The following is a 26,946-nucleotide window of genomic DNA, read 5'->3' as shown; positions in this document are numbered from 1 at the left end:
GGGATTCAAGAGTGTGGGGTCTTTTTCATGCCCTGTCTGTGATGTTCTGAGTGACCTCGGGTGAGCTGTTCCCCCGTGGTCTTCTTTTACCTCCCTTTTACCTGGCAGATGCATTTGAAAGATGAACTAAAGGATCTCACATCTTGAGCATCGAGGTTTTTCCTGGAGTGCAGGGAAAAGGAAAGTGCTGTAAGTCTCTGAGCATGGGAGAAAAATCTCTTAAATTGTTGGTGTGCTGGCAGAGTCTCCCCTCCCTCCCCTTTGCAAGGGAGAACCGTGTGAGGTGGAACACAGAGGGGTTGGTGACCCAGCTGAGCTGGAAGTGGCTGTTTTGTTGTGTCACCTTTTGGTTTCCACTCAGTAGTGCCTTTGTGAGTGGCTTTGTGGCCAGGTGTTTATTTATTTGCTCTCTTCTCCCTGACCCAGAGTGGCTCCTCACCTCGGCTGAGTGTGCTGGAAGAGGGACTGTGTGTGTGTCCCAACCTTGCCAGTGATTACAGAGGGTGCCAGGAGCAGGCTGTGACCTGGGAAACAAATATCTCCTTTTCTGAAGGGAAGCTTTCACTCTGGGAGAGCAGGGGATGTGTTTCTTGCTATCAGATGGTCTTTGGTCTTGTTAGCAGACAGTGAGTCTGTTAACAATGACACTGAGAGCACTGGGGATGTATCTCCACCACATCCAGTGCCAATAGACTTCTTCGCCTCCCAGGAGCTCTCTGGCAGACCAAATGCATCCCCTCTTCCTTGCCAAGCTGCCTTGGGTTGGCTCTGGGTTGTGAACCCATCCTTTAGGGCTTTATCCACCCTGATATTCAGGATATCAGCTCCTAGCAGACCCTGTGTTCCAAAACAGGACAAAGGCACGTGTCTCCCTCTGCCCCGGCTCCCAAGTTTTTATGGACAAACAGCATCTTCTTCAACACAAAGCTGGCCTCAGACTGAAGCATTTGCTGCAACCATTCCTGTTCCTTCCTTGCCTCCTCTCCATTGCTCCTCCTCGCTGAGAACTGAGAGGAGCTGCCTCTTCACTACAAATAACGATTTGTAAAACAGTGATATTCGAAATTAAGTGGCTGCTGCTGTCTTTGATGTTCTTGGCACTGTTGATTGCTACCCAAAGCAAGCTGGGAATTACAGTCTGTCATTCTCTTGCCTCATAGCTCAAGGCTATATTTAGTAGTTCAAGTTGCAACAGATCTGGAAGTTGTTCCCTTCAGCTGCAGCAGAGGCTGGGGCTGTGATGGAGCTCGTTGGTTTGCCAGTGGTGAGTCCAGGAGCTCGTTTTCCATCACGAGGACAAACTGAACCAGTCAGTGCAGTCTTGCAGGGAGCTCCTGCTGGAGTCCCCCAAGCCTTTTAATGCCTGCTTTTTGCCTAAACCCTAGAGCTTGGTGCAGAAATTCTCCCTGTGATTCCTGGGGTGCCATAAGTGTCATTTCCTTATGGGGGAGGAGGGGGGGAGAAAGACACTGTCATTTAAAACCTACAGCTGTCAAGATAAAATTATTGCAGTGTCTTTCCTTGCTGATTCAGCAGTTGGGGCTCTGCTGAGCGAGTGTTCTCTGCAGGACTCCATGAAAATCAAAAGATTATGTCTGAATTTTGAGTCCATCCACTGGGGCTGGAGATCCAGGCAAGTGTTGAAATCCTCTGTCTGCACACAGGGTTTGCAGCTCCAGAATTACAGGTCTGAGAGCTTCATTGAATTGTCAAAGGTTTTGAAAGCCCTGAGTATCTGTTGCTTTCAGTGGAGTTTACTCTTAATTGTCTCCTCAGAGCCCAAGTACAAGTGACTAAAACCAATAATGGAACCATGTGATCTGAGTCCCGCTGCCAAAAGGTGAAGGGAGGACAGATGCTTTAGGAGTTAAATGAATATTTGAAAATGTTTTTCTTGCCAATAATAGGAAAGGGGTGAAGAACTGCCTAATATTGCACTGCCAGGCATTAACAATGCAAATAAGCGTGGAGAAAAAAGGTGGTGTTCACTCCCTCTTAAAATATGTGCAAATGCAGGTATTAGTGGTGGAGTTATTTATTTGTAATTTTCCAAAAGTGAGATGGAAGGAAACTGTCCATTTGCTCTGCTCTCTTCTCCTTCCTGACCATTTTCCCCCTTCCATGTTTCAGTTGCTTTGTGGCCAGTTGTGGTTTTTCTTTACACAGCAACAAGTAAGACAAAAACATAAATAAAGGAAAATGTGGTTGTGGATCCACACATTTTTATGGAGTTTGACTGGACCTGGGGTTGGCTTTTTTTCTGTCAGAAGCAGATGGGCCCTGCTTTGCTGTGCAGGGATTTCAGGCCAGAAATCTCTTTCTGCTGTGAATCCACTGTGATCTCTGACACAGAGGCTGCACAGCACGGGGGGATTTTAGTCACCATCAGACTTTTAAAGACTGTGGAGAAATGGTAGGATCCAAAGTGGGAAAATACTTGAAATTGCTGTTGTGACAACCAGTTTGGGATGGAAAGGTCCTATTCAACCCTATATTTTTATTTGCTTCCTCTGTTCTAGTAGTTCTTTAACCATAGATACCAACATCTTAACAAAAAATTGTATTTTTCCTGCACTGTTTGAGAAAATCACTTCTAATCTCCTGTAATTTCAAACTCCTGATTTTTTTTCCTATTTTTTTTTCCCAGGGTGGTAAAGGAGGAGATCTCAGACGACAATGCAAAGCTCCCTTGCTTCAATGGAAGAGTGGTGTCCTGGGTATGTTGGCTCACGTGTCTGTAATAAATCTGTGTGGTTTGATACAGTGTGTACAGGAGCAGCATAGTTGGTACCTGGATCCTGGTTTTTAGAAGTGTCTTGAGTCTCCAATTACGTGAAAACAAAAGCTTAGTTTTTAATTATATCTATAACATTCTGTTGTTAAGTAATCTATTTTAAAAATGAGAGTGAAGTCCACAAAGTGTGCAGGGCTGAAAAGGGGATTTATACACGAAAACAGTTTTAGTCCTGTCACTAAACAGCCCAAGACACGACAGAGGACGAGAAGAATTGCCTGTTTCCCCAAAACTCAAGTTTGTCTCGGGTATGAAATGTATTTTTACTAAGAGCTTGGCTTCAACAAGTGATGCAAGAGGGGTTGGAAACATAGTGCCATGGTATGAGAACTCTGCTGAAGTAACTGGAGACACGAGGCAGCCTTTCAGCACTGGAGAAATGTTTGGATATATGTTTGCAGCCTTCCTATTTCTGGTAGGATCAAGGTACACAAGAAAGTAGTAGCAATAAAGTAGGTTTACAAGAGTTTTTTCCAGCTGCACAGCTGGGGCTGTTGGCATTCTCAGCTGAAATGAGCTGCTCTGTCTCCATCTATTTCTCCAGTCCTGTACTGATTTTTAGGAGTTGAAGATCTTCCTCACACATTTACAGCCTGGACCCCGAAAATATTTTAGTATTTTAGACTGTAGCCTGAAATATTTTAGACTTCAGTCACTGAAATTAAGACAGGATAAGGGAATTTGCATACAATCCTGCTGGGTAGCTTAAAGTTTCTAAGCCTGGCTTCTTGTAGACAGGATTACATGTCCTTTCAGTGTAAAATCAAATACAGTATTGATTGCACGCTGGTTCCTGCAGCAGAGCGTGTGTGTGCACTCCATTATTGTGGGAGGGAAGTGCAGTGGATCCTTTAGACATCAGTTTGATTGGGAGATTGTTCTCAGGCAAGGATGCCTTGGGGATCAGGAGGCACAGCCCCTGCTGGGGTCTGAGCAGCTGGAAATGCTCCTCTTGGGAGGGCAAGGGCTGGAGGGTGAGCTGAGCATAAAATATTAGCCCTTCTTCCTGCCCTAGTGATTGCTTTGCATTTTGGGGCACTCAGATTCTGGCAGCTGTGGAGTCCCAACAGGTTCTCAGTGGTGGGCAGGCAGAACCCCTGGCTTTGTCACCTCAGTCCTCCCACACATGCACGGAGTGTGAAGCACTCGTTAGATTTGGTATTAAATTGAGGTCTGAAAAAGTGAGAGAGCGTTCTTCCTTCATTCTGTGCTCTGAAAAGTGACCTGTTTCTCCCTGGGAAATGCATTCAGGAGGAAAAGCTATTTTTTTTTTTTTTTAATGTTCTGTGGGACCTCCATACCTGTTTTTTGGCCCAACCTTTTGCCTCAGCAGCAAAGGTTGACTAATAACCAGTGTGACTTCCAGAGCTGTTCCAAGAACTGTATTTCCACCCAGCAGTGGGTGTTAGGCACTGGAATGCCCTGGTTTGGAAATGGGGGAGTGTTTTAAAGCAGAATTATGCTGACCTAAAGCTGTGCTGCTGGGCAGTGCTCAGGGAAGGAAACGAGCACCACAGGGATCTGCCTCACCAAAAAAGGATGATCCCCATGTGTCCTGCTCCCTGGAGGAGCAAATTGGTTGTCAAAAGAATTAAATCACTGGCATTAGGGAATCAAGTTAATGTTTAGACCAACAAACAAACAAACAGCCTGGTCTTTGAGACCCGATGGTCCATCTGGAGGCAGCACAAAGTTCTTCCCTAATGAGGTGGTTGGCTGGTGTCCATCCTGGTGTGGGAACTGAGCCCAGGGGGGGTGTTAACCCCTCCAGGCCGTGCCTGAGCATCCATCCTGGTGGCCTCTGGTGTGGGATGTTCCCTTGGAAGGGCTGGATTTGGTTTGAAGGGCTTGGTGCTGCTGAATCTGCTGAATCTTTCAGGACACGCCTGAGCCCTGGGTGTTGGTGGTGCTGTTTTTGTGCTCAGTCCAAGGATTACTGAGGGCTATAGCGTGGGGCTCTGACAGTATGGGAATGGAGGGGACAAAAAGGGACTTCATGTGTGATTAACAAGAGCCTCGGGTGCAGTGGGCTGGGGGGATGTCACTGCTGTGGCCGTGGCGTGAGAGCAGCTTCTGTTGGAAAAGCAAATTAACAGCAGCTCTTATCAGGAGAGCAAATTACTCCTGAGGACCCCTTTCCTCCTCCTTAGTGTGCAAAACCTGCTCTGTGTTTGCTCCTCAGTGTCGTTCCCTTCCCTGTTTCTTCCCCTTTCCCCCCGCGCTGCTGAACTGGTAAATATTAATTCAGGCAACAGGCTGATAATCTGGATTGTCTTCTGCATCCCTGACCTGGGTCTCTTCTTCCCAGTCCAGTGGTGTTTGTTTTTATCTGTGTGGTCTGGTTAAAACATTTATCTTTGCATTGTTGATTCAACACACCAGTGATTCATTCTGACTCCCAGACACCATTTGGGCTCTTCTGTGCAGCAAAATGTGACTCAGGTTGTTCCAACAAGGGCCAACATTCTTGGAGTTGGAGCAAAACCAGTCCCCCAACACCAAACTATTCCACATAAATAAGAAATTAACCTCTTTAACCTCTTCCCTCTCCCAACCAAACCCCCAAGGGTATTTTATCTCTGGTTGAGAGCTGAATTCTTTTCCCAGCTCCTTAAATAACATGAAAATATATGGCTTTTCTGTTTTCCAGCTGAAAAACAGGAGACTGTGAAGAACAGTAAGATCAGAACAAGACTCTGTATATGTACACACACACAAGTTCAACATTGTGTTTTAATTCTGGGGCTGTTATTATTTTCATTTCAGAGAAACATTACGATCTGTGAAATTTTAAGAATTAATGTTAAGAATTTAAAGAATTAACTTGATTCACTGCTATTCCTGTTCCAGTGTAGGTTGCTGGCCAGCCCTGGAACTTTAACCCACGAGGATCAGTCTGAGCCAGCAGCCAGGCCTGTATCAGAGAAGGGTGCTATTGCAAAGATCTCAGGGCAAAATTTAGATGTGTGGCTTAAATTGATTATTTCAGAGAATTAGCACCGTGGAGCCTTTTGTGTGCGCTGCAGCAACGTGGGGTTTGCAGGCTCTGCTCTCAGCAGCAAATGACATAATGCTTTATAAACCCATTTAATTCAGCTGAGGCAGACACACGGCTTGGAGGCAGCAGGGAGAGATCCATCGCTTCAAAATGTGGGCTCTTCCCTCCCAGCAGCCCCTTTCCAAATTTCTCTGCTCTTCCCCCTGGTTTGGCTTGGGTTTGGAGCTCTCAGAGATCACACAGGGTGCTTTTTTTGCAGATGATGTTGACAAGGGCTTCTGTTCACTGGCTCAGCAATCAGCTGAAACATCTGTGTCTGACCTGCATTATGAATTGCAAATTACTTTTTCCACACTAACACCCATAAAATTGCCGGGCTTATCTGCCTCTATTTGCTGCTAATTACTGGAGGAGTTTTATGTAAATCTTGCTGTAAGTTAATTGTTCACAGTTTCGAATTCTTTAATATCCTATTCACTGGAACTTACCAGATAATTGCATACAAATCTTTCAGGGATAGCAAAGTTGGTCTTTACCTTTTGGAAAAAAAAAAAAAACAAATGTGTTTTGGGCTGGGCTGTTTCCTTCTCTGGGTTTTAATGTGCTGGACCTGAGCTTTCTTTGTCTCCAGCGCTATAAAATGTGTGTCAGCTGGTAGCAGACAGCTTGGGATTCTTTCACAAAACCATCTGTGATAATTGTGGCCCTCACTGTAAATGACTGTGTGTGGAGTTCAGGCCCACACAACGCATTGAAAATTGGGAAATTAAACGCACACACGACAGAGCTGAACTGTCTCTGCCCCCACAACCCCCCTCCCGACTGATCCAGTGGCCACTTTGAAGTTTTACAAGATGAGTGACATTTAGAAATTTGAGATTTTCATCTTTTTTAATAACATTTGAATCCTTCTATTTGTCAGAGGTGGGAACTTTGATCTTGGTGTCATCTGCAGGACTTGATTTCCATAGGGGAAGATGTTCAAGGGAGGATCTGCAAGTCTTTAGCTGTTGCTTACTTTTGCTGCCCTGAGAACTCAATGTACAGCTAAATTAGGTTTGAATTAGAATCACTGCTGCTAATTAGCTATTTAAACTTCCTCCCCATCCCTCCTGTGTCCTGCTTGTTTTTCTCCTCTGCATCTTAGATCTTCTTTTGATTTCAGAGTGGATTGGGTTGTTGGTTGTTTTTTTTTCTGGTGCATGTGTGTGTGGTTTTGTTTATTTAGTGAGGTTTTTTGGTTGTTTTAAGCACTAAATAATTTGGGACAGAGGGGTACTGCTTACTAGATCCCTTTTCAGTGGTTGACCTTTAGGTTTTCAGCAATATAGAGACTACCACGAGTTGTATGTCAGAATTCTTCATTGCCTTGTTTTTACTGTAAATGCAGCTTCTGCCAAAAATAGCTGATACATTCCCTGTTCTGCTACACACACAAAACACAGAATACAATTTGTCCCTGGGAATCGTTTATTTTGAGTTCTTGGGGGCTGCTTACATGAATGAAATTATTGCTTCAGTTTTGTTTTTGCGTGGCAGAGATACAATATTTTTACCTTCAGGCATTTTTTTGCAAGAGCTTAAAATATTTTTCTGTTCTCTTTGCACGGTCCAGGGACTGGGAACGTGGAAAGAACTGGCTGGTGGGTGCTGCCAGGTCAGAGCCAGGAGGGAGGGCTGTGCCAGCAGCTGCCTTGGCTGTTATCTGTGTTTTTTAGGAAGGATTTGCAACATCTGGGAACAATCCCCTTGCCTGGCTGCTGGGAATGTGCACCATTTCCTATTGGCTGCCAGTGATGTCATAGCCTTCTGTGAGGCTTTCCCTGGTTTTTCTTCTCCATTATCTGGGTGCCAACAGATAACACTTGTCCTGTTTGTACATAAGCTTTTGAGAGGCTGTATTTGCAATTACAATTAACCCTGTTGGGTGGAACCACTTAGCAGGGCAACACAGGAGCTTCAGGACTGTTCAGTCATCTTCAGCAAAGTGCACAGAGCTGAGGCACAGAAGGAAAATCCACAGGAGCAGGTTCTTGGTGATCTCTTATGTCTATGACTGATTTCAGGACCAGTCTCTTCACACATCATTCATCCGGAGCCTGATCTACCCAGCACAGACAATTTCTTGTTACTCAAATAAACATCCCTTTCCTGGTGGGCTTTTCCAGGCCTTCCAGCAGTGTGAAGTCCCGTTGCCTTTGACAGAATTCCTGCTGGAATACAGGGCCTCATCAGCAAACCCTTTTCTGCAATTGGCCCTGTGGGAGCAGCCTTCGTGTGGATAATGGGCCACGTCTCTGAAGCTTTGGCTGGGGGATTCCAGATGCCTGGGACTGTATGGGAAGTAATTACTTTCAACTTGGAGATAAAATGTGGCTCCTCTGAAGTCGCTGTCAAAAATATAAATGGCTCTTTTGGGGCGTTTCTTTAGTGACTGGTGTCAGTCCCCCACCTCCACACACCAGGAGCTGCTGCTGCTGCTCTCAGTGAGATGTTAAAGCTCTCAGTGAGAATTTAAATATTGTAGTTTTCCTGCTGATAAATTAACAAATGTTTAGGCAGGTGGGGATATGAGAGCAGGGTGTACCAGGGTTGGCTCTTTCCCCTTCCCAGGCTGGTTCTTTCCTGGTGTCCCCATCCATGGATGCTGCACAGGTGATTCCTTGGGCTGGCTTAGCACCTGGGGGGAGTTTGTTCAGGTGTCTGCTGAGCTCTGTGAAAGGCAGGCCTTGCCATAATTAGTTAGAAATCATAATCAAATATGGTGTAGAGGAGAAAAGGAGCTCCAGAGAGGTGAAACAATTGATCCAAAGGGTCACTGAAGATCAGGAGCAATAATGGAAGTCTGGAAGTCTGGTGTTGACACAGACCGTGAACTGAGCACTTATTTCTGCAGACAAGTTCCAATATAACTGGTTTTCAGCCATGTTTCTTGCTGGAAATGCTGGAAACCTTCTCCAGCACAGGAGGAAAGAGGAGCTTTTTCTCAGCATGAAGGAGCTGCAGGGTTTGTTGCTTGCACAGCTCGCTGGTGTTTGTCCTGTCACCGATTGGAAGTGGCTGTGTGGGAATCACTGGGGATATCAAAAGAACCCAAGTTTCTTTTCTAACATGCCAGGCTTGATATGCTTTCTCCACTTCCTGGGAAAGATTTTAGCGGGGAGTGTGACGGTGGGACAAACCAAACAGCGTTCAGTGGGATGGAATGAGCTGAATCAACAGTTGCAATTAGTTCCACGCTTCTTTATTAACTTCCTCCATGTGCCCCACACGGGAGACATCCCCCGTTTCACATGGAAATGCAGTCCTTTGGGTGGAACCCAACAGCTGTTTCCCAGCCCACAGGCACGATCCTGAGCAGCACAGGAGAGAGAAACCCATTAAAATGCTCCTGCCACTCAAAAAACTGCAGGGGAGGGGGTTTGAGGGGTGAAATGTAATTATCAGGGCTGGCTCCTGGCCAGGGAGCTGCCTGTGGCACTGCCTTTCTCCTGCAAACACTGGCCAGTCTGTGTTGGGGCAGCCCAGGGGTGAGGTACCTCTGCCACTCAAAGGGGTGGGAGATTGGAGGGCTTTGTTCCCGCCAAAGAAAAGGACAGAATTTATCTTAATAATGATTTACAGCCTGTCACTTGTTGGTGGGAGAAATGAGGGGCTTTAGGTGGCCCAGCAAAGCGGGGAGCAGCAATTCCACCTTGGAATTGCCAGGGCAAGGACCTGTGAATTCTCTCGAGTGCTCACCCACCCCCCCTCAGAATTCTTCTGCTTCTTCAGTCACTGATAAATCCTCACCTGCCTTGAGAGAGGCCAGGGCTGTGCCCACCCCAAAGCACCAGCTGAGCCCAGAATTCCATGGAGTCAGGTGTTCCACCACCTTTCTGATGCCTTGGACACATGGGAAGAATAAACCAGGCAGTGCAGTCAGAATAATCTTGCTGCGTGTGCCATCTCCTGCTGCAGATTTTCTTTTCTAGCCCAACAAATGTTGTTCTGATGCTCTTTTGGGATGGTTTCTGGGTTTTTTGGTTTCTTGTTTTTTTTTTTTTAGTTTGGTCTGCAGCCCTCCATTTATATTCAGTGCTCTTGAACACAGGGATCTGTAAGTCAAGAAGGAAAGCTCTGATGAAGGGCAAGTGCTCCACTTGTAGCCAGACACAGATGTGGACAGTCTGTGTCTTGTTTTAACAATTTAATTGCTTCAAGATCTTAATTGCCTAAACCTCTGAAGTCGGGTCCTCTTGCAGGAGCTCCCAGGTCCTGCTTATCATATGAGTAAGATCACCTTAGGCAACTTATTTAAACTGTTACACTCCTGGGTTCATTTATTTATTATTATTTATTATTATTTATTATTATTTATTTACTTGTTATTATTATTGTTTATTATTATTATTATTATTCCTCAGGGGCAAAATTTCACCCCGAAGGCTGTGTCTGTGAATTAAAGTGTGCTTTGTGTGGAAGTGCCTGTGACCAGCAGCACAGCCAGCACAACTTGGATCTTGTTTTGGGGAGGTAAACATGGGAATATCTGCACTGGCCACCACGTTATCATCGTGGCTGTTGTGCTTGTGATTTGCTGCTTGAAATGTGAAAGATGTTTATCTGGGATTAACAAGCTGCTCAGAAACAGGGGATATTGCCAGTGTGGTTTTTTTGAGTTCAAATGTATCTCGAGTTCACTCTGTCTGGTGCTGAACTGATTCAAGTTCAAGGTGATTTAATTCCTGAAAGAGCAGTGTGGGTAATTTTTTGCAGCTCTTTTTCCCTTTGTGATGGTAATGGCAGTGTCTGAGGGTGTTTGTGACTCTAATCCCACTGCTGGTCAGTAAGAAGTGGGTACCCAGTGCCTCATCCTTGAGGAAATCACAGCCCTGGGGGAAATATTCCCGAGGAGTTGCTTTGCTGGGGTGGATTTTGCCCCTGCTCAGCAGCACTCCCAGGGTGACCCACAGCCTCCAGCAGCTGGGTTTGCCTCCACAAACTAACTTCTCAATTCTGATTTCTGTGGATCAGTGGCCAGAAAGTGGTCAGTGGGCTGTTGAAACACACTTTTTGCACAGGGAATGCAAAATTCTCCCAGTTTAATGGGAGAATGCCCTTTGTAAAGTCATTGAAAATGAGAACTAGGTCCTTCAGTTCGTGGAATTCTCTTTTCATTTGACACAAATGGGTTTGCTGGGTCCTGCATTGCCAAGGCTTCTCCCTCCAGGAGCAGGGAAAGGCTCAAGAGCAAATACCCAGAGATATGGAAGGGATTTGTCTTGGAGTCAGGTGTTGCCATCAGCAAAGCAGGAACGTGTTTCCCTGCTCCCAAAAACCTCGTGCCAAGTGCTTGTTTGCAGAGCTTGCTACAATCCAGAGTGTGGAGGGTGAGGGGATGTGTAGATCTTACTTACACACCCGGTTTCATCTCTTTTTTTTTCCCCCTCTTTTCTTTTTTCCTCTTTTTATCCCCTGGTTTGATTTTGGCAGCGAGGAGAGATTCCTCAGGGGATGAGCCACGCTCAGAGCCGTCCTTGCATCTCCAGAATGCCAACAATACTTTCTAAACATCTCCCTTTAACTCCCCCACCTGAAAGAAAGAAAGCCTTAATTATCAAGTTATTAGGAAAAAGCTTGTGTTGTTTTTTCCCTTCAGTGTTTCCTCTGTTGCTCTTTGCTTTGGTGATAAAGAGTTTGAATAATGCAGCTGACTCCATGTGGTGCTGGAGAACTGTTTTGTCTCCAGGCAGTTCCTTTTTGACAGCCTGTGTGTGTTTCCCTTCTCATATTTATGGTTTATGCTCTCAGGAATAATGCCCTGCATCTGGAATGCCAGTCCCCTCTTATCCTGCTCCTTCTCCATCCCTTTCTTTAACAGCCAGCATCCATCTGATCATTAAATTAGAATTAGTCCTCAATAAATTAACCAGTTATTGTTGGGACCTCTTTTATACCCCAGTTCTTCCACAGCTAAAAATAAAGGGAGGCTGAAACCCTGTTGCCTCTCAGTGAAAGGTATTAATTTATATCATTAATGGAGCATTTATTTAATTAAAGACCTTATAATTGTATTGTTTAAGGAGACTTGGCCAAGTGATTTGGGGGCTCAGGGGATTGGTGACAGGATATAACCCTGGTCACCTCCAGGTCACTAATTCAAGTCTAATTTCTGTGGATCATGGCCAGAAAGTGGTCAGTGGGCTGTTAAAACACACCTTTTGCATAGGAAATGCAAAATTCTCCCAGTTTAATGGGAGAATACCCTTTGTAAAGTCATTGAAAACGAGAACTCGGTCCTTCAGTTCACGGAATTCTCTTTTCATTTGCCTTCCTGCTTGCACAGTAGAGAACTGGGATCTCTTCCTCCCCTTTTAGGCTCTTAAATAAAATATAACCACTTAACCTGGCAGGTAAAGCTGAATTAGAACTGGGACTGCTAATTGGGAATCGTCCTGTTCTGTTTGCAGAGATAAATTAAAGGGAGTCTTGGATCAGTGCATGTTTGTTTTTCTGTAGTGCTGCTTCACCCAGTGAATGGTTCTTCTCCCCTGGGCTTTAGGGTGCATTTAGACTTTCATCTCACTTGTGCAGAATTGGTGGGATCCTGCCTTTCTAGCTTAGAAAATCGAGGCAAAAATGCTGATTTCATTATAAAATATTCACTGAGCCATTGACTCTCTTTGGTTCCTGGGTGTTCCTTTCAGCCATGAGCTCCTTTGCAGCATAAGGAAGATTTAAAACCAAAAATAATGTGGAAAACCAGTTTCACCTGGGTGTACAAAAGGAAACTCGAACACAAAGCATCTCTTGCCTTTTTAAAATACTTATTATTTCCTTGTCAAACACAGAAAAGTAGGTACTAGCCAGTAGATAAGTGGGTGGAATCAGATCTTAGTCAAATCTAAGATCCTGTGTCAATCAATGTATTAAAATGAGCCACAAACCAGGAGGGTGGGGAGAGGAAGAGAATCATTCTTCTTTCTCTTGTCTGTTTATCTGCTGATTAAAGATGTCACACTGGGAGTGCTGAGTGGAGATGGATGCCCTGAATTTATTGGGAACAAGGCTGAGTGTGGTGAACCCCTCGTGTGCCGACCGTGCCTGTGATCCATTATCCAGGAGCATCCCTGTTAATGATTGAGGGTATTGATGGCATTAGTTGTTCCAGGCAGAATTTACATCCAGCCTTGTGACAGGACTGGAATATATAACAATTCCCAAACACACCAGGCTCTGTGTAGACATGTGGTGTTCGGAATGAGAAGATGGATTGTCGCGGCGTGTCTTTAATTCCCAATTTCCACGTGGGTTCTGTGTGCGTTGGGTGCTCTGCAGCCTTTCCTTCCATCCTGACTCAAAGGCTGCCAGGCCCCTCCAGCTTCCAGGAATGCAAATGCCAGTGTCAGAGGAGTTTTGAAGGTGACAGCTCCACATTTTGTCCAAGTTTTCAGGTCCTCATGAATTACAGAAGAGCGCTCACTGCACATCTTGTTTTTATGGCACAGCTGGAAAAACGCCTCTTCCTACCTGCAGCTCTGCCTTGAGGGAACACTGAGGGACAAAATGGGCACAAGAGATGAGCAGAATGAACATCAGGAATCTTAGTCCTCCTCTAAAAGTGTATGGCTCTTGAGGTTGGGTGGATTTGGGGTTTAATTCAGAAGGTCAGGCCAGACCAGATTGTGGATTTTCAGGGGGTTTGAAGCTGTCTGTGGAAGGAGTTGTGCCACTTTTGGGCTGTCCTACTGTCAAGTTTTCAGCTCTGCCTTTTTACTCTTGGCCTGGCAGGGCCAGACTGAGAGCACAGCCCTGCAATGTGAATCCCCCAAAAGTGCCCTCCCCGCCTGCTGTGCTGCTTTTCCAGGGGTGAGAAGAGTTTGGGGGGCCTGCAGGAATTCTGTGCACATCCCAGGCTGCTGCTGGTTTCATGTTGGGATGGAATGCACCCTGATTTTGTGGGGGTTTGGCAGCAATCTGTGTGCTTCCTTCCCTCCAGTTTCCCTCCAGGTTTTTTAGCAAAAGTGGCTGAAAAATCTCTATGTCAGAGTGGAGAAACTGCTACAAATGTGGGAAACTCTCTTTTTTTTTCTTTCTCTTGACAGCTGGTCCTGGCTGAAAGTTCTCACTCTGACACGGGTTCCCAGTGCACTGAGAGCCACACAGACCTTCCACCACCCCTCGAGAGAACAGGAGGCATCGGAGACTCCCGCCCTCCATCCTTCCAGTAAGGGCAAATTATCTTATTTATTTATTAAATTGCAATTCCTGCCTGTTTATTTCTCCTGCTGCCGCAGTTGTTGTCATTATAAAAATAACATATTGAGGAATTAAAGGGGAAATGGATGAAATAAATATCCAAACCACCTCATTTTCGAAGCCGTCGTGGAAGAGTTAAGCAGCGAGGGAGCTCAAAATGCTTTCTGTGGTGGATGGATGACAACTTATTAGGGTGCTGTGTGTAATTATGGAGTGTGCAGAGCCAGCTGAACGCTGCTATCAGGAAGGGAAAATTTCCATCAGGAATAATGCCTCGTCCATGGTCCATCCAGAGGCTGCCAGAGCTCTGTGTGTGGCCGGACTGGGAGCCCTCTGGTTTCATGGGAGCCTCGTTATTTCCTGTTCTGTGTGCAGAGCCAATGGGTATCCTGAAAATACCTTCATTTTTTAGGGAGGGCCTCGGAATTTAGGGAGGATTTAAAGCTGGTTCTAACTGAGATCTTAGCCCGTGTTTGGAGAAGGAAACGTGGCCTCGATTTGCCTGGTGGTGCCACTGATTTCTGGGATCACCGACACCCTTAGTGTTGTGTGTGAGTCTTGTACAGATAAAAGCCTTCCAGAGGGGACAAGAAATCCTGGGAAATACCTGCCAGTGTGTCTTGCAAGGGCTGTGCTGCCCTCCTGTGTTCATGAATTGCCTGGGAGAGGCCTGTGCCAGTGCATGTGACCAGAAAATAAAACCAGTTCTTTGTCTTTCTGACCTAAACCTACGTGGAATAGCTGCAAGATCAACCTTTATTGTAAAAAAATAACCACCCTGTAAGTCAGACACTCTCTCTCCACCCTTTTTTTTCTTTCTTTTTCTCTCTTGCATTAGAGAATCTGGCTTGTGGGGAGATGATCTGGGCTAAAACTGCTCTCGCTTAATGCCTTTTTAGGTTCTTCTGTTCACAATTGAATATCTTAACGTGTTACAGTGGTTTTTGCTGCTGTGTTTTATGAAATAGTGGCCTGAGTTTATATCCATAACTCAGGACAGAGTATCTCACTCAGTTATTCTGCACAAAGCCCTAAATTCTGTTTCACTGTTAGAATTTAATTTTAAAACACACCTCAGTCCAGGTTTGAAGATTCCCAGCGGTAAAGAATCCACTGGGTTTTGAAATTATTTTGTTTCTCTTGGATAAGCTTAAGTTGAGCTGCTCTAAGTCTTTAATTGTAAAGCCTGGCTTCCAAAACCTGAATCGTGACTGTTGTCCTCCAGAAGTTTTGGAAAATGATGTTTCTTGGGGATTTTGCTGTGGTGATTCTGCAGTAAGTGTGATTTACCTTCTTGGGTCCTAAATCCCTGAGATTTTTTTTTTAATGCTATTTGAGCTGCCAGAGATGTGTCATCTCCTGCCTTCCTCCTCCAGTGTTGATTGAGGCCTTATTTATAAATAAAGAAGTACCAGCTGTTGTATAATTGTACAGAAATTGTACAGAATTGTACAGAAATGTTGCTGGACAACCAAGAATCCAGGGAATAGATGCAGCAGGAACATCAGCAGGCAATGCCATCCAAGGGAATGAGGTCCTTGTTGGAGGTGAAGTGGTAACCACCTCCTGACAGCATTGATATTTTGATTAATCATTGATTAAACCCAAATAGAACTTAACTTTTTCCCCTCCCTGCTGCGGGTTCTGAAGTTCATCCTGGATTTCAGGCTCTGTTTGGTGGTTGGCAAATCCCTGGGAGTGGGTGAGGCTGCTCCTGGTGTGGTGGTGGAGGTGCAGGAGCCAGGTGAGAGCACTGACCTCCCAGTTACCTCTGTCCCCCAGCTCTTGGGGATGTGCTCTGCAAACTGAGCTGGGTTTAATTGGCTCAGCAGGGAGAGGGGAAACAAGGCAGCTGGGAGTTCCTTTTGCATCCTTTGTTAGGGAATAACCCACCTTTTGTGGGCGGGTTTAGCCCAGGAAGCGATTTGGGAGTGGGAATTATGAGCGGAGTCAGTAGATGGTGCTGCTGGGATGTCCAAGGGACTCTCAGGGTGACCTGAGGGATCTGCCACCCCTCTCCCCCTTTTCAGCTGAACAAGAAGTGCAAACAGCCGTGTGACAGCACTGAAACACAGCCTGGCATTTTTGGCAGGGCTTCAGATGGGCAGGCAAAGGTTTTCTCGAATGACAACCTCGATTTCCTCATTTCCGTGGTGGGCATGTCAGCACATTTATTTCCTTCGTGCCCACAAAGTGTGTGTGGGTGTGCAGGAGGCACAAAAGCCTCTTAAATATAACACTCCACACTTGTGCTTACACAGAACCAGTCCTGGGTCCAGGGACAGGTTGGTTGGATGGTTGGGGGTTTAATTCCCTGTGTAAAACAGGCGGGGCAGTGTTCTCCAGCCTCGGGGAGTCCTGGGAGTGATACATGAGTGCCTCTGGTGCTTTGTGTCAGTCAGTGGTGGTCATTACACCCTCTATGTGCATAAGTGAGGGCGTGTCAGGCATGAATAGCAGGTGCACAGGTATGAATGGGGAGTCCTTTTTAATCAGGTGGTGTTTGAGGGACAGAGAGGAAGAGTAGGACCAGTAACTTTCTAAGGGTGATGTTCCACAGCAGAGCTTTAGCCCATGTCACATCATACACTGTTGTATTTTCAGGAGCTTTAGGTCACTTCCCTCAGTTTAATCCATTAAAGTGATCTGTGGCCTTTTCCAGCACTGGAGCTCAGAAGGAAGATGGAGAGAGAGAATTTGTGAGAGCCTGGAGTGCAGGAGGACAAGGGGGAATGGCTTCAAGCTGCCAGAGGGCAGGGTTAGGTGGGATATTGGGAGGGAATTCTAGGCTGTGAGGGTGGTGAGGGGCTGGGATGGAATTCCCAGAGAAGCTCTGACTGCCCCTTCCCTGGAAGTGTCCAAGGCCAGGGTGGACAGGGCTTGGAGCAACCTGGGCTGGTGGAAGGTGTCCCTGCCTATGGCAGGGGGTGGGACTGGATGAGCTTTTTAACACAGAGCACTCTGTGCTTTTATGCACTTAATTATTTTCAGCTTTGCTGTGACTTGCAGGACTTCAACCTTCAAGGTCAGTGCTCTTTATTAAAAGTGGCCAAGGAGCTGTAGCTCCTGCCCTTTGGCTGGGAGCTCAGCACGTGCCAGAATGATCCCTCCCCTTGGCCCATCAGCACCTCTCTTTCCTATGGAAATGTCAGGCAACAGTCTTGTCAGGCAGCTTTTCCCACGTCGTGGTGATGTGCAAATACTGGTGCAGACAGCACCGTGTGTCTGAGGGCATTTGAAAATCACCCTTTCACTGTTTGAACAACATTTGCACTGTTTGGAAATAGCACCGTGTGTCTCAGGGCATTTGAAAATAATGCTTTCACTGTTTGTATAATATTTGTGCTGTTTGAAAATAGCACTGTGTGTCTCAGGGCATGGATGTGGAGTTGTGTTTTCACCCCCCAGGTGGGTTTTTGGGGTGGGCAGAGCCAGGCTGGGGGAGGAAAGGGGGTGCAGCGCTCGGCTGCAAGAACAGTTTTCTGGCTGCTGAACCGACTGTTTTACTGAAAGAGAGAAAAAAAGAGATGATCCTGGTGTTTGTTCCTCTCTGTTCTGTGACAGCCCCAACGCTGCCAGCAGCAGGGATGGCCTGGACAATGACACAGGGACAGAGTCAGTCATCAGCCACCGGCGGGACAGGCACCGGCGGAGGAACAGGGAAGGGCACGAGGATGGTGAGTCCTGGCTCATTTCCCCCTCCCTCCCTCACCCCCCTTCTTTTCATTCAGAAAGAACAATTTTCCTGCCAGTCTTTCAGAACAACAATTGCTTTTTGCCATGCAAGGAGACTTGTGTCTGTGTTCCTGCGTGCTTCCAGGGACTGTGATTATTTTAATGGAATAATTTGATAATTGCTTTGAAACTCTTTGAAGCTCGGCGTTTTCTGAGAGGTCTGGGCAACCTGCAGTAAAGTGGCAGAGAGATTATTTTTGACAACATTCAGAGCTTTCTGAAGATGAGTAGCTTGGAGAGGACTAACTGTTCATTTCTCAAGGCTCAGATCAGCCGTGGTGTTTTGTGCCGATCTAACGTTGGCTCTGGAGATCTTTTTTTATATCTAAATACACCCAAAGTACACAAATAAACTGCAGAACTCTGTCTCTTGCCTCTAGTCTGTACATCAAAGTAAGCTTGGTTTTTTTCATTCGTTGCCAGACAAGAATTTCCAGGCTTAATTAAGAATTAATAGGTGCCACCCATTGAGTTTAAAATGGTCCAGAATTTGGAATACTTGGGCCCAAGAGATGCTGTCACAATCTTTATTCACAGCTCCACCCACTAAAGTATTTGCCTGCAGTTAGAAAACCAGAAATCACATCTATGTACTGTGGGCTAAAAACAGGTGTCTTCCTGCTCATTTAACCCTTCCAACATGTCACTGATACAGAAGGACTGAAAATTCCTCAGTAGGTGTCTGTGCATGACCCTGACTGCAAATTCCTTCGGGAAATCACAGAAAGGGGCAGAATTTTTTAATAGTTTAATTTCCACAGTGTTTCTGTGGTCACAACAATATTTTATTTGACAGTAATGACAAAGAATACATACAATAACACCCCAGTGTGTTGTTTTCAGCGGGGAGCATCCCTGAAGTGCACAGTTGAGCACTGTGTCCTGAATTGCCACTTGAAAATACTAAAATAAGTGAAATACCCTAATTCTGGAAAGGATTTGAAGGCCTTTTCATCACAGGGATTATTCTTTTCTTGTTTGTGTGGAGCATAGGTGGATGTAAAATGGGGGAGCAGTCCTGGGGAAAGGGGAACAAGGATGGGGAAAGGGCAGCAGGGTGTGACACCTGGATCCCAGCTCTTCCAGGGGCTTGTCATTGTGAAACAGTGGTAAATCCTCCTTTCCCTGCAGAAAGAAGGGAATGCAGTGAGAGTGTTTGATCTGGTCCTGCAGGGACTCGTTTGAATAATACCAAAATTACAGCTCTGGTGGTTTTGGAGGGGCAGGATGAGGGATCTCCTTGGAGCCCTGCATTACTCAGAGGTTTGTTGCAGAGACACAGGGAGAGCCCTGCCGGCTCAGCCAGCTGAACAATAACCTGAGCACCGAGTGTTTGGAACTCATTTGGGGCTCATTGTTGGGTGAAGTGTGAATGTTTGAGCTCCCCCTTGGTGTAAAGAGAACAACAAACGAATTAACCTACCCCGGCAGTGAGGGTTTCCCTGGATACTCTGCAGAGGGAAAGGAGCACTTGTTCCTCAGGAAAACATGAGCAGTGTATTACAGCCTTCACTTCCAACAGGTGAAGTGAGAGAAGGTGCTAAGGAGCCCTTTGGGAACTGTAGAGGTGCAGACACATCGAGCCAAAACCTGTACAGGTCGAGGAGGCTGAGTCCACTGATCCCAGAGCAGAACTGAGAGGCTCAGCAGAACTGAGGATCTTGTTCTGACCAGGGAAAACCCCAGGGCTGGGAAGAGAAGGGAAGCAAAACGAAGATTTTTCTGTCCTACTCTTTCCGTTTTAATTTGCAAAAATGATTTCCTGATTTTATTGAAAAGCTTTGCCAGCTTTCAGTGTGACAGCCTGGGCTTGGACAGCCTCTTACAGAGGCTTTCAGGTTTGATTTGGAGCCTGGGTGATGGGAAGTTAACCAGGTGGTAATTAAAAGTGTGGTATCATGGGTGGGTTGTTCACCAACCCAGCCTGTGTGTTTTCCTTCGTCGTTGCAGGATTACTCATCCCCAAAAAAGCTGTTTCTGCTGAATTGCTGCTGGGCAATTACAGACACAACAGAGAGAGGCCATTATAAATATTGAGGGCCCTGGCAGATGTGGACACACCTGGTGATCTGACAACGTTTTCACACCTCTTCCATATTGAAAATGCAAAAGGATTTTGCAGCAGAGGGGCTGTGATTTGCTAGACCAGGAATCCACTCAGATAACAACACAGGCTGAGGCATTTGTAAGCTCTTCCACCCATTTCCCTTAAATTATGCTCCTCTTTTAAGTGCAGAGGCAGTAAATGCTTGTATCTTCTCCTGTGCTTGTATCTTCTCTGATTTCCAAGTGATACCCACAGTGTGGTGGCTTGAGGAACATAATAAAACTCTTTTGTTCATCCACATGCTTTTGGAGGTTTGTGACAGTGCAGGAAATCTTCAGGAAAACCGATCTGGAGAAGAAATCAGGATTGTCAGGGCTCTGCTTTGTCTCTTCAAGCGACAAAAGTTGCTTTGGAAAGTTGACAAAGTCCTGTTAAGTGAAAGTAGAGTGAGGATCTTAATTAGAGACGTGGGAGGTCTGCCTGGCACATGTTCTGGGGACCCCTGGCTGTGGAGAACAAAGCTCCCGTGTCAGTCTGCTCAGGGGGAGTGGGAAAGGGGCCTGGGGAGGCTCTAATTAGGGAGGTAATTAAGGGACAAGTTTCCTTTGGCGTTGAGGGATGTTTTAGAGCTGCTGCTGGGTCTCTGACAAGTCTGCAGATGTCAAGTGTCGACACTGGTGCTTCGACACCAGGTTTGCTGTGGGCTGAACTTAACTGTTGTGCAGGCAGCTGAAAAATGCCACATAATGGCCTGTGCCTTGAGAAGCTCTTCATGTGGGCAGGCTTGTAGATCCCCAAATGTTTGGGAAGAGGAGCTGTTGGAGGTTTCCACTCAGTGCTGCAATATATGGATTTTTTTACTGCAGAGTGTGCCAAGGAATCTGAAGAAGGGCTGGAACTAGAAAACAGTTGCAGTGGGAACTCGAAGCCTGTCTTTGGTGGAGTGATTAGAGGCTGTTTGAGGGTTCCAAAGAACTTCAAACACGAGGCAAAGCAGGATGCAGGGGTAGGGCATGGATATGGGTACAAGCATAGAGCAGGAGTGGACAATCTGATCATTCTTCCCTACTTCCAGAGCAGGGACTGAGCCCTGCACCCAGAGGAGTTACGAGTCTTTATTGAGAAACTGAGAACATATTTCTGTTAATAACTGGCAAAGACTTTCTGCACTGGAGGGGATTGGAAGGGCAGTTGTTTTTCCTTGTAACTGGGAGCTTGGATGTGCCTTCTCCCTGAGACACCCTTGTTCTCTGCAGTATCACAGAACCCTCCTTACACCTTCCTTGAGCAGATGCTGCTCTTCCCTTTCTGCTTTCCAGGCTGCTTTGATTTGGTCTTTGATGTGCTTCTGTCCCTCAGGCAGGGCCTCCTCTGCTGTTGATAAAAGTCAAGGAGGACACATTTTACCCTCCCAGGCTATGCTTTATTCTCATCTCTGTGAGACACTCCAAGGCTTTTGTCAGAAGGTCCCAGTGAACTCTTGTCATCCTCCAAGGAAGAAACAGGGGCAGGGGGTCAGCAGGGCAGAAAGTCCCTGGTCATTAGTGGGACAGGCATTGAACCAGAGCAGGGAATGATTCTTGTTGGGACTTAAAACTTGGATAAGTGGGGGTATTTTGTGAATAAACCCCTTATAACCATGGTTTGTGAAAGTACTCAGTTACGTTTCCTGACCTCCCCTGCCCCCAAACTATGCTGGAAAAGGGAATTTTATTTGAGTAGAGAAATTAGGAAAAACTTTTATGTATTTAAATGCACACCTTAATTACACAGGAAACCTTTCTTGTGAGTTCAAGGCTGCCTGGTGCTGTTTGGGATGTATAAAATGGAGCTAAAATTGAAGTTTAAGTGGCTGATAAAATAAATTTTAGCTGCTGCAGCAGTGCATGGGAGCTTTTCTGTAGCAGAATACCTAATTCAAACAGGAAATGTGAAGTTGAACTCTGTTTAAAATATAACAGAGAAGATATAGCTGGATAAAGGAAAGGGAAAAAATTTAAGCAGGAGGCATTAGTGGTATAGTGAGCCCTTCTAATCTACATAAACTGGGTTGTTCTGGAATATCTAGAAATAAGGATTGTTGTTTAAGGTTTTCTGTACTACCAAACTCACATTGTGTTACCTGCTGCTTTCCCAGGGACTTTATTTGTACCTTCCCACTGACACCAACTTCTCCTGGCCCTTCTCACTGATGGCTGATACCTTTACAGGAGTTGTTGGTGCCTCCTCCTTCTGCCTCAATCCATTTTGACTTGTCCATGAACTGAGCCACAGGCAGATGGAAAAGTTAGGGAGAAGGCAGGCCAGTAGATTTTGCAGCTGTTGAATGGGATCAGCTTGGTTTTGGCACAAGAGTCCTCTGCAGCCGTGGCCGTGCCCGTCCTGCTGCTCCCAGTGCTGCTGCTTCCCTGCCCTTCCCCTCTGCCTGATAACACCCCCTCTGTGATTTTTTTGGCAGCCCCTCGGATCAATGGGCACCCAAAGCTGGACAGGCACCGGGAGCACCCCCCTGGCTACGACAGCTCCTCCACCATGATGAGCAGTGAGCTGGAGTCCAGCAGCTTCATCGACTCCGAGGACGACGACAACACGAGCAGGTGGGGCACTGCCACGGGCACCGAGCTGGGAAATGCTCCTTGCATCTCTCTCCAGGCTCTCCACTGTGACTCTGGGCTTGATTTGGATCTTCTCCTTCCCCCTTTTCATTCCTTTTTTTCCCTAGTGTGTATGATTTGAGCACTGGCTGTGCCACTCAGTGCCATGGTCTACTAGACAAGGTGGTGTTGGGTCGACTCTATGATCTTAAAGGTCTTTTCCAACCTTGTTGACTCTGTGATAACTCATCAATAACATCATGTTGTGAATAATCTCTGCTCTAAGAACCAAGCTCAGTTACAGGGTCACTCTCCAACCTACCTGTAGCCACTGCTCCAACAAAGAGGAAATTCTGCTCCTGCCCTTTCCTTTTAACAGCAAGAATGGTCACATTTTAAGATCAAAGCAATGTGCAACTGCCTACCTATTTATAAAGTAATAGTGTGAATAATTATATTAAAATACCTTCAGCATAGGTTCCTAATAAGTGTGCACTTCACTAGAGCTGAATTATAAAGGAATTCCTGTGTAATTGCATAGTCTGAGACCTGTGAGCAGTACAGGAATTCATCAAAGTTAATGCTATTGCAAAGGCAGGCTGGGTTGCCATATATTTATGGCTCCTTCATTATTTCTTTCTTTCTGTGAATTATTCCTCACTTCTTGAAAAATACCTCTCCATTTGGAAAGATGCTTGTAAATCTCTAAAGATGTTTTTGTTGTTCCCTAAAAGGTTTATAAGCCAATACATTTCTCGGATTTAAAATGCTTATTTTTAAGGGCGTAAAATGAATCAAAACAAATATACTTTCCTTTCCTGGCAACATTCTCTAAACAGTGTCTCTGGAGCTGTTGAAAACCCGTTACAGATTTCTGTGAATTGTCAGGGAACAAAATTGTAGATCTTTGGTGGTTCATGGAGATCTGCAGCCTAAAACAAATAAGGTGCAATGTGATGTTCTTAAATTTTAGGTAGAATGGAAACAGCAAGAGCAGCTCCTGGAGATACTGAACCACTTGCTGTGTTTACAAACATGATCAGTTTATTGAACTCGGTGGGTCTGTTTGGTCCTGCAGTTGGTCATGGCTCGAAGAGCTGCTGAAGAACAGCAGCTCCTCCAAATTCTGCTTAAAGGCCATGTGCTGAAGGGGGAACTAAGTGAAGATTTAGTTGAATATTTGCTCCTGAATTAGTTTCAAGAACTTATTTTGCAGTTGCAGTGAAGTAGGAGGTGTCCCTGCCCATGGAAGGGGGGTTGGAATGAGATGATCTTTAAGGTCCTTTCCAGCCCAAACCATTCCATGATTCTATGATGAAGTTCCCAACACCTGAAGACACACAAAAAAATTACCCTTCTGGATGCTTTGTGCTTCACCTGGATGTTCATGTGCATAAAGGCTTGGCAAGATCAGCAGTTAACCTGAATGCACTCTCAGCCTCCCTAAAGCCTTTAGGGCTTCTAACCCTCCTTCCCTCCCTAAAAAAACGAAGCCCACAAAAACAACAACAACAACCCTGCAGCTGATTTGGGGTTTCTTGTAAATGAATTAATCATTCCCATGGCAGCAAGCAATGCAGTGGGGCAGGATTAGCACTGGAGCACTTCAGAGCAGACCCAGCTAAAGCTTTCTGTGTTAATAAAAGTCAAACTTCCTGCGTCTGACCCGAGAATAAAGAGATTCTTCGAAGCTGCTGCGCAGCCTTTCCCTCTCGAGGCTGGGGCAGGAGCTTTTGGCACAGGGAGCAGCTGCCAGGCCAGCTAGTCAGGAAGAACCACTCCATGGAATGCTCCAAGGTATGCTGTTGTGTTCCAGGGATGGTGTTTCTCAGGCAGATGAGAGATTGTGCTGGCAGGGAGAAGTTTTTTCTTCCGAGGCGAACGCAGGCAAATAACACCTCGAGAATGCTCCAGACCTGCTGGAGGCAGCCTGGGCAGGAAGGGGGTAAGTTTGGGGAATAACAGCTCAGGGACTCTGCTGTCACAGCCTGCTCTGTGGAGGAGATTGTACAGGGAGGAGGCCACTGAGAGAAGAAATCAGATGTAAGGGATGTTGCTGTCTTGGAAGAGGTTGCAGGTTGAGGATGCTTTTCTAACTGGGTGTGTTTGACACTGGTTTATTTTTATTTTTAACTTGGAGCAGTGCAGCAGAGTGGGGCAATTCCCAGTCCAAGGAGAATCTGTTGCATTCAGTTAAAGAGTAATATCTTATTTTGGTGAATTGACTTGTTCACAGATGTTACAGGGCAGTACAGAATGGCAGTGTGAGCACAATAATTTATTTGCTTTCTTTTCAAAGGATGACATGATTGAATGCTCGTGTTGTTTGCAGGCAGGAGTTTGAACACAGGTTGATGTAGGGAGCCCAGGGTGAACTTTACAGTAAAAATCTTATATCTGTTAAGCAACCAAAGGTCTAAGAGAGATGACATCTGTAGGATTATTGTCAGCTATGTGCTACTGGTATTCTCAGTTCAGTATAACTAAGATAATTCACTGCAAAAAACTTGATGATGTTTATTTCTCATTTAAGAAATTAGCATTAGTTCTCTTTAAACTATATGGATAAGCTGTCTTTAACAAGTGTTACCTTTTCCCCCTTCCTTGGGGGGATATAGATTGGTCAAATTATTGTTATTATTTAAAAAAATGTCTTCTGTGGGACTTATTAGCCTTTGTGTTAGAACTGCAGTCAGGGTTTCTTGGGCAGTAGCCAGTGCAGGAAATTATTTGGTAGTGATGATTGCAGATTTGTTTTTCATCTTTGCACTTGGTTTGTCTCAAAAACTCAAATATACCATCTTGTCTTGCTCATCAAATTGTGGTAATAACTTTTGCTCAGTATTTCTGAGGATACTTCAGGGAGCAAAATATTTTTTCCTCATTAGAATGGGTTTGAGCTGTTGTTCAGCATCCAGACACTCCTAAAATATGAAGGATTCAGCAAGCATGCATGAAGGCTGTGGATTTTATAGAAATTGTAAGAAGAGAAGGTGAAATGTGCCATAGCTACATAATATATATACATAAATGTATTCCTGCAGTGCCTCATCAATTTTGTGCAACTAATGGGAGAGGCTGATTTAGCTCCAGGAGTTACTTCCCTGAAATACTGTCTGTCTTGAACTAAACCTTTTGAAGGCTTTTTGAAGGAGCTGATTCCCATTTTTCCACTCTAATATTGGGTAGAATGCAAAAAAAAATACATAAAAAGAAGAACTTCACTTTGCACATATTATCATCCGGTAACAGAAGTTCAGAGAATTGCCAAAACCCTCTGATTTTGCTAGTTTAACTTAAAAGAAAATCCCCTTCTTAAAGAGCAGGTTCACTGTGAGCAACCTGGCTTTCCTTTGCTCAGATTCTCCTAAATTCTTGTGTGCTGGAAAGTTTTGGCTGAATCCTACTGGTGAGATATTCTGGGAGAGAAGAGGAGGAGAATGAAATTGGAGAGGAAATAGGAAGGGGGAGAATATTGGTAGTAAAATGTAAGAGGAAGTTTTTGTGTCACTCTTTGCTGGTGCTTTCGAGAGAGTGGTGGGTGTTGAACAAGTCCAGTTTTGGGAGCCCTGTGTCTGAGACCTCCTTATTTTTCCTGTTGGAAAGGCAAAGCCTCTCAAACCCAGGTGCTTTGAGCTGTTTCCACCAACAGAGGATTATCAAATTTCTGATCTCTTTTTTGAAAATCCCACCTCTTGGCTCTTTAATTCGCCTCTGCTGGGAGGGGAGAGAAGGGAGTGTGTGAGGTTAACATGCCTGAAATAGTTTTGTGAACTCAAAGGGAACGTCAGGAGATTCACACCCTCTGAGCAGCTCCAGCATCTGTAACACCCAGCTCGGTGTCCTTGGTGAGGACACCCCACTCTGTGCACAGTGGGTTTCCCATGGTGGGTGGAATCTCATGACACCAAACTCCTGGTATCAAGTTTTCCTTGAGGTATTCTCACATTCCTGAATGTGGCTGGAGCTTGGAGAGACTGGGGAAGAAGAAACCTGGCACTGTTTGTTTTGTGACAGTGCCAGTTCAGTTACTTGCCTTGTGCAGGGTTGGATTTTTTAATCTTGGTTAATGATGGAGCATTCCTTTTTTTTCTTTTTTTTTCCCCCATTCTTAACATAATAAATAGAGATGTCTCTGTGTTGCTATAGTGGTATCTGAGAAATCTAGGCTTTGTTCCAGGCTCCTGAAATTAATTTGAGCAAATCCATTTATGTCTCTCTGTGTCTCATTCCGCTCTCTGTAAATTGGGGATGATTAAAGCTCTGAACTCTTGGAGGAATCTTAAAGATTTCTGTGTAGAATGTGGCACATGTAGGTTCTACAAGTTTGAAGAGCTTGGAAAAAAAACCAAAAACCCAACAAGATAAAACTAACAGAATATGTGAAGGTAAATCATATTCCCTGTTCCTCTGTCACTATTTGCTGTTTTATTTCATTGAGTTCAAGCCTTAACTTTAAGTTCCTCTTAACAGTGGAAGAAAATACAGCACCAGGACAAGACTCACAAAAATTGGCATTAAGGGTTGCATCCAGATT

General features: G+C 45.3%; 1 protein-coding gene across 1 annotated transcript in view; it reads left to right on the top strand.

Moving 5' to 3' along the window:
* The first annotated feature begins 2,649 nt into the window (after positions 1 to 2,649).
* DVL1 (dishevelled segment polarity protein 1) overlaps positions 2,650 to 26,946 on the top strand; it is a 41,381-nt gene continuing 17,084 nt past the window's right edge. Inside the window, 4 exon segments of the mRNA XM_029962428.1 lie at positions 2,650 to 2,717; positions 13,880 to 14,001; positions 17,598 to 17,710; positions 22,274 to 22,412. Of these exon segments, the coding sequence (XP_029818288.1) occupies positions 22,348 to 22,412 (65 nt within the window). The 5' untranslated portion in view covers positions 2,650 to 2,717; positions 13,880 to 14,001; positions 17,598 to 17,710; positions 22,274 to 22,347.

The sequence above is a fragment of the Manacus vitellinus genome, unplaced genomic scaffold (assembly GCF_001715985.3).
Source record: "Manacus vitellinus isolate BGI_N305 unplaced genomic scaffold, ASM171598v3 scaffold_46_pilon, whole genome shotgun sequence".
NCBI lineage: Eukaryota > Metazoa > Chordata > Aves > Passeriformes > Pipridae > Manacus > Manacus vitellinus.
The sequence above is the reverse complement of the archived record's forward strand: the minus strand, read 5'-3'. Positions and strand labels throughout refer to the sequence as shown.